This window comes from Labrus mixtus, chromosome 6 (assembly GCF_963584025.1).
Source record: "Labrus mixtus chromosome 6, fLabMix1.1, whole genome shotgun sequence".
Taxonomy (NCBI): domain Eukaryota; kingdom Metazoa; phylum Chordata; class Actinopteri; order Labriformes; family Labridae; genus Labrus; species Labrus mixtus.
The window spans coordinates 16910565-16923266 of record NC_083617.1 but is presented as its reverse complement, the minus strand read 5'-3'; the positions used below and the strand labels follow the sequence as shown (position 1 = coordinate 16923266).

The 12702-nt window shown below is 39.7% G+C and overlaps 1 protein-coding gene across 1 annotated transcript; it reads left to right on the top strand.

Moving 5' to 3' along the window:
* Positions 1-304: 304 nt before the first annotated feature.
* Positions 305-11291, top strand: mcm8 (minichromosome maintenance 8 homologous recombination repair factor). Its single transcript, XM_061040288.1, has 21 exons — positions 305-377; positions 426-635; positions 882-947; positions 1049-1131; positions 1229-1378; positions 1714-1811; positions 1893-2091; positions 3300-3385; positions 3866-4011; positions 4215-4289; positions 4381-4516; positions 5000-5030; positions 5244-5381; positions 7958-8018; positions 8147-8227; positions 8578-8773; positions 8883-9096; positions 9187-9396; positions 9541-9617; positions 10463-10652; positions 10830-11291. The coding sequence occupies exons 1-21, from the start codon at positions 305-307 to the stop codon at positions 10920-10922; spliced, it is 2613 nt and encodes an 870-aa protein (XP_060896271.1). The 3' UTR covers positions 10923-11291.
* Positions 11292-12702: the final 1411 nt, after the last annotated feature.

Below are 12702 nucleotides of genomic sequence, written 5' to 3'. Positions count from 1 at the left end.
TGTTGTTGGTTTGCTGTGAAGGGGGGTAGCAGAAATGAGTTGTGATAATAACATACACAGTTATAGTTGAGTCATACTTTGCTCATGTAGATGATTTATGTGCCGATTTGTCAGGTGGTTCAGGATTGTTTAAAGGCTCTCTACAAAGAGTTAATTCAATCTAGTCATTCCGTTTTAGTACATGTAATTATCTGTTTTTGATGGAGTTAGTTTCATCAATAAAAGTATTAGAGAGTATTTCCTCTTAACTTTGCTGTGTCCCTCTCAACTTCTCACTCTTTTTTTACTTTGTCTTAGGAAAGCTATGAGTGGAGAGGAGTCTGTGAGAGGCTCATGGAGAGGAGGAGGAGGAGGAGGTGGAGGAGGGAGAGGAGGAGGTGGAGGAGGGAGAGGAGGAGGAGGAGGAGGTGGCAGCAGATGGAGAGGAGGTGGTGGATGGAGAGGAGGGAGGGGAGGATGGAGAGGAGGAGGAGGTGGTGGTGGAGGATGGAGGGGAGGGGGAGGATGGAGGGGAGGGGGAGGATGGGGGAATAGACCGTGGAGGGGAAGAGGAGGAGAAGCAGGGAGAGGCTCGGGGGGAGCTTCAGGAGGTGGAGGCAGTGTTTCAGGGGGAGCATCAGGAAACCATCAGAGAGGTGAGTTTCACTTGTTTTTCCATTGTATCTATCCTGTGATTAAATGTAAAGGATTACATTCTCGTTTAAAAACAAAAACGCTTTAAAGAAAAGTATCTCCTCTCGAAAACATTGAATTTTAAACAAACGTTTAAACATTACTAACAGCATCTAATGTTTTTGCTACATATCACACGAAATACAAATAAAAAGGTAAATTTACATCATACGTCATTTGAATAATTAGTCATGCTACTGTCTCCTCAGTCCCTTTACAGACAACTCTTGATAGATTGTGTCCGTACAAAGGATGGATGCTATACTTCACAGAAGGTACTCGTGTGTTGATGGAACTCTTTGGCTGCACATTGTCAAAAATATGTTTTTGCCTGTGATTGTTAGGGTATACCGTAACAATTTTTTTTCCCCCACAGGCTTCATCAAGAGCTCACCTAGTGTGGAAAAGATCAAAGTGTTTGAGAAATATTTCACTTCCAAGATTCAGCTGTATGACAAGGTTGGCTAGCTTGTCTTCTTGTAGATCTCTGATCTGTAACGTTAGGTTCTTCATCTTTTGATGTGGTGTGTGTTTGTCTTCTTGTGTTTGTGTGTAGGATGAGATTGAGCGTCAGGGAAGTGTTCTGGTGGATTACGCAGACCTGACTGGAGACAAAATGGTGCGTCAAGCGATCCCTGATTTGACCACAGAGCTGAAGGAACAGCCAGAGGTGATGCTCAACTGTTTGGGAGTGGCAGTTCATCAGGTACACGCACTCAAAATGAAGCTGTCATGTACAAAGAGGGATGTTCCATATTTTTCATTCAGTATTGGTGTTGCAACTTGTACATGCGTATAGACATATAGGCAGCGCACAGCACTACTTACTGTGTAGGCTTCAGGTTTGAAGAGACAGGGCACAACTATTATAAACTACTCAAAAGCATTACATGAATATCTAACGTGATGAATACGATGTGATTTATAGCATGTTTGTCTAAATCAAAAAATTAAAGAACTCTGAAGAGGCAAAGAAAGTATCTGCTCGACTGAAGATGAAATACCAGAATGCATTTATGTGTGTGTGTGTGTCTGTTTCAGGTGTTGACTTTAGACTTAGTGAAACAGGCTGCTGAGCTGCAGGGGGAAGAACTTCCTGACGCCACCCCAATCATCAACATCCCTCACATCAGTGCAAGGTAAAGTGCACAGCTAAGCACAGCATATACAGCAGCCTGGAGTGAATGGAGCTGACCGTTTTTTGTGTAAATCTTTCACAGGCTGTTCAACTATGAACCACTGACTCCTTTGAGGATGTTGCGAGCAAGCGTGTTTGGACGGCTGGTGTGTGTAAGGGGAACAGTGGTCAGAGTGAGCAACATCAGACCTCTGTGTACCAGGATGGCCTTCAGGTGCCTGGGCTGCTCAAACACACTGTCTCTGCCGCTGCAGCATGGGAAATATGCTATACCTACCAAGGTATTTTTGGTGTGCAAAACTGACCAATATGCTAAACGTCAAGGGGGGGGGTGGGTGCATGGCGGCGGCCGGCTTGTTAAATTAACGTTTTTAACAAAGTATTAAGTAAGTATTTCCTTCAACAGGTAAACACGGGGACATCATCTCCGGTGCGGTTTACATTACATAACACTCTGAATGTTAAACAACAGGCTACTATGATTTTTTAAACTTCGATCATTTAAAACATTATCGGCACGTTACATTAAGAACGATAACTGGAGTGTGAGTTCACTGTTGCGCTCTACACTTCTTCAGAAGAACAGCTGTGAGAAGGAGGGGAGGGAGGGAGGGAGGGAAGGAGGGAAGGAGAAGAAAGTCACTACCTGCGCAGTGTGCAGCTCGTGACGGCTGCTTCGCTGATATTCGCTGAACAGCTGTTGCTCTGTGCTTTGTGCAGTGACTTGCGCACCTTTCCAAATGTTTAAAAAAAAAAAAAAATTATGTTTTAACGGTTAGCGAGTTTACTAAACGTTTAGTGTTTTTGAAATCACACCACTACAAGGTATGCCCTCAAACTTCAACAACTTCAAACAAGCTTTTCTGTTCTGTTCTGTTGCCACACGTTAGTATCCACAAGCAACACAGCTTTTGTCACATTTTCTTTAAAGGCAGGGTTGGTCATTTTCAAAAACTAGCATGATATTGAAAGCATTCTCTCAGTGCTCCGTCTACAGCCACCCCTTCCCCTCTGTGCTCCCTCAAAAGCCACGCCCCTAACTTACATGCAGGTGCGCAGTTGCTCCAGATGCTGAACTCAGCTCATCGCTTGCATTGTGTAGAAACTACAAACTAACAGTATAAACTCTGTCATCGGTCACACGCTTTGACTGTGGGCTGGTGCACTCAAAGGGTAGAGAATGAGCAGGGAGACAGGGAGGCATGATTGGTTTATCAGATTAGTACCTCGTGGCAGACATTGGTCGAAGTTTTTACAGTCGTACGACTGCTACAGATAACAGACTTTCTTTGTTCCTTTTTCAGAGTACATGAATTATTAATTTCTGTCAGGATCTAAAAGACAATTTCAACCACAATCTTAAAAAGTGTATCTGGAAGAAATTACCAACCCTGCCTTTAACGGTACACACAAAGCCCCTTTAATAGCATAACTTTAATCTACAGTTTACCTTTAAGTGTTTGCATGTATACATGTCTTGTATTACTAGTGTATCCAGTCTGAGTGTCGCAGTCGTTCCTTCGTCCCCTGCAGGAGTTCGCCTCTCACTCACACTGTAGACTGGCAGATTATCAAGTAAGTGTTTCAGGTATCTTTATATCCATGTGCACTTTCAGCTGTGAAAAACTGTGATGAGGTTAAATTCTTCTTGCTAATGAGGGTTGAGGCCATTTAAATGAAAACTAACGGGTTAAATATATTTATCAGAATGTTGATTTGATAACTCTCTGCCTGTGACGGTTCTATTTGTTTGTATCATGTTGGCTTACATTTTGGTTTGCGGATATTTTTAAACTCCAAAGTGTTGAAAAAGACGTTAATCACGAGTAGAGCCATCACTAGTTCATTGTGCAGAGTAGCTCTGACTTCATTGTTAACAATGCTTCACCCTGTTTTTGCTGCATAATGCATCTTATCATCATGCAAATGTTGAAAAAACTTTTCTCCACTAGAAAGACTTCCCAGTTTTGCAAAAGTTCAGCCTTTGGCCTACTTTGGTCACCCATTGATATGCTTAAGATAGGATATGATAATTATTTTTTGTGCCCACTTCAGGGTGCAGGAGCTGATGGGGGGTGAGCAAAGGGAGACTGGACGGATCCCACGCACTGTGGAGTGTCACCTGAACTCCGACCTCTGTGACAGCTGCGTTCCTGGAGACACAGTTACAGTGACCGGGATAGTCCGAGTTACCAACGATGGTACACACTGAAACACACACACACACACACACACACACACACACACACACACACACACACACACACACACACACACACACACTGCCCAGGGAAGGGGGGAGTTAGTTTGGAGAAAACGTTATCTTTTTTTACTGGTAGTTGTGTAATTTAAGAATCTACTAGCTACATCCAGTATACTTATGACTGACACTACATGTATGCAGGTACTACTCGGGGGAACAAGGATCAGTGTATGTTCCTCCTCTACCTTGAAGCCACTTCAGTCAGCAATTCTAAAGGTAATGAAAAGTGTGTAATTTGTATAGTTTGGACGTATTATATGAAGCAGTTCTATTTATATTTAACACAATATATGACCTTAATCTGAAGGTCAGCAGACCAAGTCAGGTCAGAGGTCAGAAGGGTCACAAGAGGATTGTTCTGGAAGGGAGGAGTTCAGTCTGAAGGAGCTGTATGCCATCCAGGAGATCCAGTCACAGCCTGGCCTGCTGAGACTCATAGTACAGTAAGAGATGTACAACCTACAATATAACATGTCTACTGTTTAGAAAAGTTAAAGCATCCTGTTTGTTTGGTTAAAGCATAATTTATCATGTTGTGGGTTTTACTACTTATCTAGAATACAACTGGATCTTCTATAAAAAAAAATGTTACACAACTTTCATTAGCCCAGGGAAAGTGGATTTCACTATAATAATGTCGAGGTTCGCCTGGAAATTATCCCTGCCAACATAATTCGACATTTTGATGCAGTCAACAAATTGGCTTGACAACACCTTAGGATGAACATTGAACATCTGAGCATTTCTTTTCACAATGATTTTTCATTCATCCAATGACAGTTATATTTTGTGTTAAGTTGTAAGCATTGCAGCCTCATTGGGCATCTACTGTCAACATGTACTTTTGGCCCTGTAGGGACTATTTAAGCACATTGATGTTGACTAATAAAAACCCATGAAACACTCGATGTTCTCACCTCTTTCAGCTCGTTGTGTCCTGCTATCTATGGCCACCTGGTGAGTTTGGTATTTTATAACAAGATTACGAACACTAAGAGCATTTTCATCACAATTTACAAAGGGATACTTGTAATTAGTTTGAATACACTGGTATTATACACACCTGGTATTATACACACCTTGTGAAGAGGACATGTTCGGACTTCTTTTTCAATTTGTCAAAAGAATAACAAAAAGTCAGACCAACATAGTGGATTCTTGTGTTTCCAGCTTGTAAAAGCCGCTCTTGCCTTGGTGTTGTTTGGAGGCCGACAGAAGCACATAGACAAGAACAGCGTCCCAGTTAGAGGAGACCCACACCTCCTGATGGTGGGAGACCCTGGACTGGGAAAGAGTCAGATGTTACAGGTAACGCAGAAAACACACCTGCTCTTTTGTTAAATGTGTTGAGATATTATAATTGGAACTCACCCCCTAATCTCTATTATTATTATTATTATTATTATTATTCTTTATTTATTTTACATATTTTTTCATCATCATAATTTGTCTCCTTTTCTTTTTGCTCCTCCCTCTTTCATTTCTTTTTTTTTATTTCTCCAACTCAGTAACATCTTAAATTTAAACAGAATATTTATACTCCACGGCGGCACGGCACTGCTCAATAAGTCTCTATAACGTTTTACAACCCTAACTTAATGAGTCTTAACTATTTTTCAAGCAAAGGTTAAGGCTAAGCTAAGTTTGCTAGCTAGTATGATCTCGGTTTTTTACACCGTCAAAATATAATATATAATACTTCATAAACTACTTACAGCATTCAGGTGACTTTTCATGCTTGTTGTGCCACTGTGGTAGGCCAGTTTCAAATTGCATATTTGGCACACGGCCTTTTTCTTGTTTTCATGTTATTTAAAGTGTTCCCACACAGCTGAAGTCTTCGGCATTTTGTCTTCCCTTCAACGGCCAAGGTGAACTGAAGTGTGACGTTCACTGACCGTTGTGAGGATAGGAATATCAGGTACCCAACAAAAAAAAAAAAAAAATTTAAAAGAATATTCGAATCCCAAAATGAATAATCGATTGCCTACCGGACGAACAAATATTTGAATAGCCGAATATTCGGGTCCAGACCTAGTTTCAATTCTTATTAATAAAAATACACCACTTATTCATAAACACACTATAACAGACCCAGAAAGACGATACATCATTATCAATGGAACAATTAATAACATCAATATAACAATAACAAGTATCTATGGCCCAAACACAGATGACCCAACATTCTACCACAACTTCTTTACTTCATTACAGGATTTCTCAACATCAACTATAATCATAGGTGGAGACCTCAACATAGTTATCAATCTAACTGTAGCTAGCTCAACTAACTCACATCACACCAAAAACTGGCATTCTACAGAAATAATTAAACATGACAGATATTGGTCTTGGCGATAGTTGGAGGCTACAAATCTCTTCAACAAGGGAATACACAGACTTCTCCTCAGTCCATAAATCATTTTCACGAATTGACTACTTTTTAACAAGCAGTTCTATGATGGCAGATATCTCTGACCCCACAATCCACCCAATCATCATATCTGATCATGCGCCCATCAGCTTTATACTGCACAACAAAACTGAGCCAAAAACCAACTCAAGATGGCGATTCAACACATCCTTTCTTCAAGACAAAGAATTTGACTCACACCTTAGGAAACAATGGACATTATTCATGGAAACAAACAACACAGCAAATACTTCACCAACCCTCATCTGGGAAACAGCTAAATCAGTGTTAAGAGGAAAAACAATCTCATACTTGACATTTTAAAAAATAAGGAAGAAAACAGATTGGAAAATAATCTGGAAGAAAAACTCAAACAACTGCATCATTTATATGTAACTAACTCCACAGAAGAAATACTGGAAGACATTAGAGATACCAAAAATCAACTCAACAGCATTATTGATTAAAAAACACAATTCATACTACAAATACTAAGATATAACCACTACGAACACAATGACAAATCAGGAAAATATCTAGGAAAGGAAACGCAACAACTTCTGGTAAGAAAATAACCACCACACTATCCCGACTCCTTGGCTACAACATTCCACTCTGTTTGCATTCTTGGCAATCTGGATGAATTTAACACAAACTCCAAAGAAATCATAATACCCCTACTTACGTAGCCCTAACTATCGCCAAGAAAACAATACTGCTCAACTGGAAAAGTAGGAAAAAGATCAGCACATCACAATGGTTAGACCTCCTTACACAACAGATATCAATGGAACAACAATCAGCCACGCACAAAAACCAACTCTGAAAATTCAACAAAATATACCCCACAATTCTCACCACCATTTTATGCCGGAGAGTTAATGCCACAGCAGAACCAGGCAGGTAAACAGGGAGGAGAAAAGAAATTAGAATAACTACAATTTTAATATAATTTACAAATAGTCTGTATTTGGTAATCATCATACAAAGGGAAAAACAAAACAAAAACAAACAAATAACACCAAAAATCGCCACCATGTGTACAACCTACAACCAACTAATCCACCAGTTTTATTTTACATCATTTTGTTGCCATACTGTCCCCATGTTTTTCTTTGTCCTGTTTGCTCAATTATTTATTTTGTCCATCTTTCATTCATTTTAATTACTTAAGTTTTTCCTTTTGTTTTGTTTGTTTGTTTTTTTGGTCTAAGTCTGCTTGCAAAACTGTACCGTACCACAGTTCCCCTCTTGTTTGTATCTCCTTCTTTTGTGTGAGTGTGTGTATGCACGTTTTGGTGAATAAAAGTAAAAAAAAAAGAGATGTGTTGAGATAACATTTTTTCGGAATTAATGCTATTACTAATCAAGATTGAATGATTGAAGTTGTTAGGTCTTTTTTCCCCTTTGAAGTTGTAATATGTTTAGAAACGTAATACCTAAATGTTCATACGTTCTCTGTGTGTAGGCCGTGTGTAATGTGGCTCCCAGAGGAATCTATGTGTGTGGCAACAGCACAAGCACCACAGGTACAGTACATTGTTAAAAAAGTCATGCTCATCCTTGTTGTCCCATAGCTGCAGTTTGCAGCTCAAACTCCCATCTTTTTCATTTATAATGAAGTTTGGATTTTAATATTTAATATTGTTTTTTCTAGGACTAACAGTGACTTTGTCCCGAGACGCAGGAACAGGAGATTATGCTCTCGAGGCTGGAGCCTTAGTGCTCGCTGACCAAGGTGAGGAAGAGAGTAGACACGTCAAACTATTCAATAATACACTAGAAATGTAATCCTATGCCATTGCTGATCTACCCTTTCTCAAAAGTTTTCTCACACACTGCAGCAGTGCCTCTAGGTTCCTCTGGCTTTGAAAAGACCCCAGGGTTTCTGATAAACTTCTCAACTCTCAAAGGAATTGAAACAAACTTTAAAGTGAAACCTGAGAAATAAACGGCTTTGGAGATCCATGCCTTCGACACAGCATTGCTGTAGTTCTCACTGCTTGTTGGAGAGTCTCAATTGTTCTTTAGTCTTCCCACACTCTCACTCCTGATTGTACTTGTTTTTCTCTGTTGGCTTCTTCTAAGGTCTGTGCTGCATTGATGAGTTTGATAAGTTGGGCAACCAGCAGCAGGCTCTGCTAGAAGCCATGGAGCAGCAGTCTGTGAGCCTCGCTAAGGCTGGAATAGTTTCCTCTCTGCCTGCCAGAGCATCAGTTGTAGCTGCTGCAAACCCCATCGGAGGACATTACAACAGAGGCAAGACTGTTTCTGAAAACCTGAAGTAAGTCAGCTCAACAAAGTCGATAAACAAAAGAGCTATTGTTTTTAAGCGGCTGTTGAATATACAAGCTATACAAGTTGAATTTGCACATGTGCATTCTTATCTGCAGAATGGGTTCAGCTCTTCTCTCTCGATTTGACGTTGTCTTCCTCCTCCTGGACATCCCAGATGAGTCACATGACCGCCGCTTGTCTGAGCACGTCATGGCAAACAGGGCAGGAAAAGGCCGAACGAGCAGCGCCATAGTTACCAGAATTAACAGTGAATTAGAGACTTCTGTCTTATTTGAGCACTCAGATATGCCGCTGTCTGAACGTTTGCAGGTAAAACATGAAGCATTCTCCAATGTAGCAGAACATATGTCAAGGATCATTTCCAATCATGCAATTTGTGGGGTTTTTTTGTCTGCCAAGATCCCTGCAGGTGAAAGTGTGGATCCCATTCCAGCATGTTTGCTGAGGAAGTATATTAGCTACGCTCGACAGTACGTATATCCCACAGTGTGTCCTGAGGCTGCACAGGTACTACAGGACTTCTACCTGTCACTGAGATCTCAGGCTCACTCTGCTGATGCCACACCCATCACCACACGACAGCTCGAGTCGTTAGTAAGACTGACTGAGGTAGGTTTCTGTATGTTTGACAACTTATCTGCAATTTATGCAAACTGAGAAGTATTTATTGTTTAATAACGAACCATTTCCTTATTAAGAGAAGTGGCTTCCTCGCTCTCCTGTACTACTATATTTGAGTGTGTGTATTTGCAGGCGAGAGCGAGGCTGGACCTCAGAGAGACTGCAACAAAGAGTGACGCTGAGGATGTGGTGGAGATCATGAAACACAGGTGCCACTACATTAGTCTTTCTGTTCAGTAAAGGGATGCATTACAAATATATTTGTAGTGATGAATGTAAATTATTAACTCTCCTGTAGTCCAGGTTAGCATCTTCAAATGGCTACATTTGTCCAATTCCAGAACTTTAAGATTTTCAGTTTAATATCACATGCAACAAAGAAAAAGGATGTATTCTTCTTATTTCACAAGCTGGAACTAGGTAAGGTAAGGGCCATGTGGTAGGGTAGTTAGTAAACGGCAATGTCGCTCGCATGAACAGAGCTTTCGTCTGTTGAAGGTGGCAACGCTGTTTTTGTTGCGGATGAGGGGTTTCTTCACTGAGCGCTTATCCTTTCAATAGGGCACAAGTATTTTTAGTTTATTTCAAATAAAAAACATTCTAAAAAATGCCGTTTGCTTGAAGTCAATAAGCACAATACAAGCCAAGTGGATTTCTAGAATAAGATTGTTCCACTTACACAAAGTTACATCCATTTGGTATTTAATTTTTTTATCTCAATAATATTTTGAGAGGGGGATTTTAGATTCACAGTAAGTACACAGGAGTTGCTCTCACCAGTGGAAGTTATTTTTGTCTGTTCACTTTAATATCAGCCTTCAGAAGATGAAGGGTCTTGATATTCATTTGCATGATATACAGAATCAAAAGAATTCTAGTTCACATAGCCATATGCTCCTAGAAACCTTATGACTGAAGACATCCTGTCGAAAATCCATTAAACATCATGCTGCCCTGATGTTGAGATATTATACACTCACTCTCCCTGTGTGTTTGTGTTTGTGTGTGTGTGTGTGTGTGTGTGTGTGTGTGTGTGTGTGATTTTGGTTTGCAGTCTGGCTGATACATACTCAGATGGTCTCGGCAATCTGGACTTTGAACGTTCTCAGCTCGGGTCGGGAATGAGTCACCGCAGCGCTGGAAAACGATTGGTCAACGCTCTGCATTTACATGCACAGAGAACCAATCAGAAGCAGTTTGACCTTCAGATGCTTCGATCAGTGGCCAACAGACTGAACATCAAGGTGAAAGCATACAGATACACTGAAATGAACATTACAAGTAGAACAGACTAATATACATAACATTCCCAGAACAAGCAATCCCATTATTTCAGGACATGAGTTTATTTTAAACGATGCTGTCACACAAAGTGTTCACATGCTAAATAATGTATTAATTCATTGGTTGACTCCTTAAAGGTGATGGATTTTGAAGGTCTGGTGAGTTCCCTGAATGAACAGGGTTTCCTGCTGAAGAAAGGAGCCAAGCTTTACCAACTGCAGACCGTTTGATTACTGATCACTGCAACAGACTCAAAATCCCACAGACTGCTGAGTGACTTTATGAACTGTCTGTGACAACCATAACCACTGACACAGACTGGACAGACGGGTTCATTGAGAGCAAACACAGTTTATTGAAGGAGAAGTTCCTGCATAAACGACTCCAGTACAAACTCACACATAAAAACTTTTGTTTCATTTTTTTATTTATAAAAAGAAAGTGTCATCTGGCTCAGTGATAACGCACAGAACTTCAGGATGAACCTGATACATCCCTTCTGCCCAGGGTTACATTTATGCTTTGTGTTCTTAAATATATTTTTTTAATGTTTTAAAATGTCACTGTTATTTTTCTGTAAATAAAATTGAATATTTTTGCTTATGTGTTAATGAATGTTGTTTAGCGGCTTAGTAAAGATCTAGAAAGAAGTCATTGGAAAATGTGCTTCCAGTGACACCATGCTCCTAAATTAAATGCTGCCCAAATAACATTTATCCACTGACATTGTCTAAGTGTAAAACAATTATATGACAAGTTTCGACCTCATGAAATACCAATTCTCCTTCTAAACTTTTTTAAATATTTTCTCAGAAAAATAAAAGTTACAATCCTCACAGATGGAGCATCTTTATATTAATGCATTAAATATTCAGTAACTTCACCCAGGAGAGGTGTAGTGTCGTCCAAATCATTTTACACGTATGTGATCTTACGTTGTTTATACTACATTTCTTAGTTTGGAAAATAATACTTTTACATAATTTGAGGATTTTTTATATAATCCCTTTTGTAAACTGTGGGGTTAAAAAAAATCCCATCATGAATAAATGTCCTCCTGCTGTATAAGCTACAACACATGGCTTTGGAAAATGTGCTTTCATGTAATTTTAGTGATTTTTTATAATGCAATTTGGTAATAAAATAAGCTATAACTGTACTATAATATGTAGTAGTATCATCAAACTCACAGCACACATAAATGAACTACTATTGATTATACTACAACACTTGGGTTGATAAAATGTGCTTTAGGTATTACAGTTTACTTACAAACAAATGTAAGGTTTTCTTGATATGTATAATTATCAATCAATTCACTATTATAGGCTGTAGGGTCACAAAAACAAATATTTATAGCTGATTTTGCTCTCTTTGGAACAGGAACAGTTGATGGAGTCAGGAAATATTTGGAGCTTCCAGTAAGGGGCTTGTTCCCATCTCTCTTTGCCCAACCTCCCTGGGATTGTGTGATGTCTTTGGAGATCCCTTGTTTGAGGAGTAGTTTTTCAGAGAGGTTATGACACATGATGTGTTCTCTGTACCTTCCCTGTAGAGTATTTTTCTATGTATGTATGTATGTCCCTGGTGTCAGCCGTCTCTGCTTTTTTAGTATTGAGTGATTGATGATACCAAACCATCTCTCCACATGGCAGTTTGTGTCCCTTGTTTTACTTGGGCAAAGTTCTTTTCATCCTTGTCTGACGCATACCTTTTCAAATCTCACAACAACAGACCACTCCAAAGTGGAAAAATTCCCAGGTAGCTTTCAAAAAGGTTGTCAACAATGCCAGGGCAGTAATATGGATTCCCAGTAAGTTGAGTTTGGACATCAACTTTTCCAAGGTCACTTTGTACCTCCTCCAGATCCTCCTTAAATTTACATGTGAAAGGAGATATGCCAATGATTGTGTTGGCTTATCTTTTTTTTCTTCATCATCTTCCTCATGAGCTAGTTGGCTGACCTCCAACTTTTCTCTCTCATCGATGTCAGGTGTCTTTCCTTTCTTA

Coding starts and splice junctions, on each gene's coding strand:
- mcm8 (XM_061040288.1), top strand. CDS start 305: ATGAGTGGAGAGGAGTCTGTGAGAGGCTCATGGAGAGGAGGAGGAGGA. Junction 378..425: donor TGGAGGAGGGAGAGGAGGAG/GTGGAGGAGGGA, acceptor GCAGATGGAGAG/GAGGTGGTGGATGGAGAGGA. Junction 4,290..4,380: donor TTCAGTCAGCAATTCTAAAG/GTAATGAAAAGT, acceptor CTTAATCTGAAG/GTCAGCAGACCAAGTCAGGT.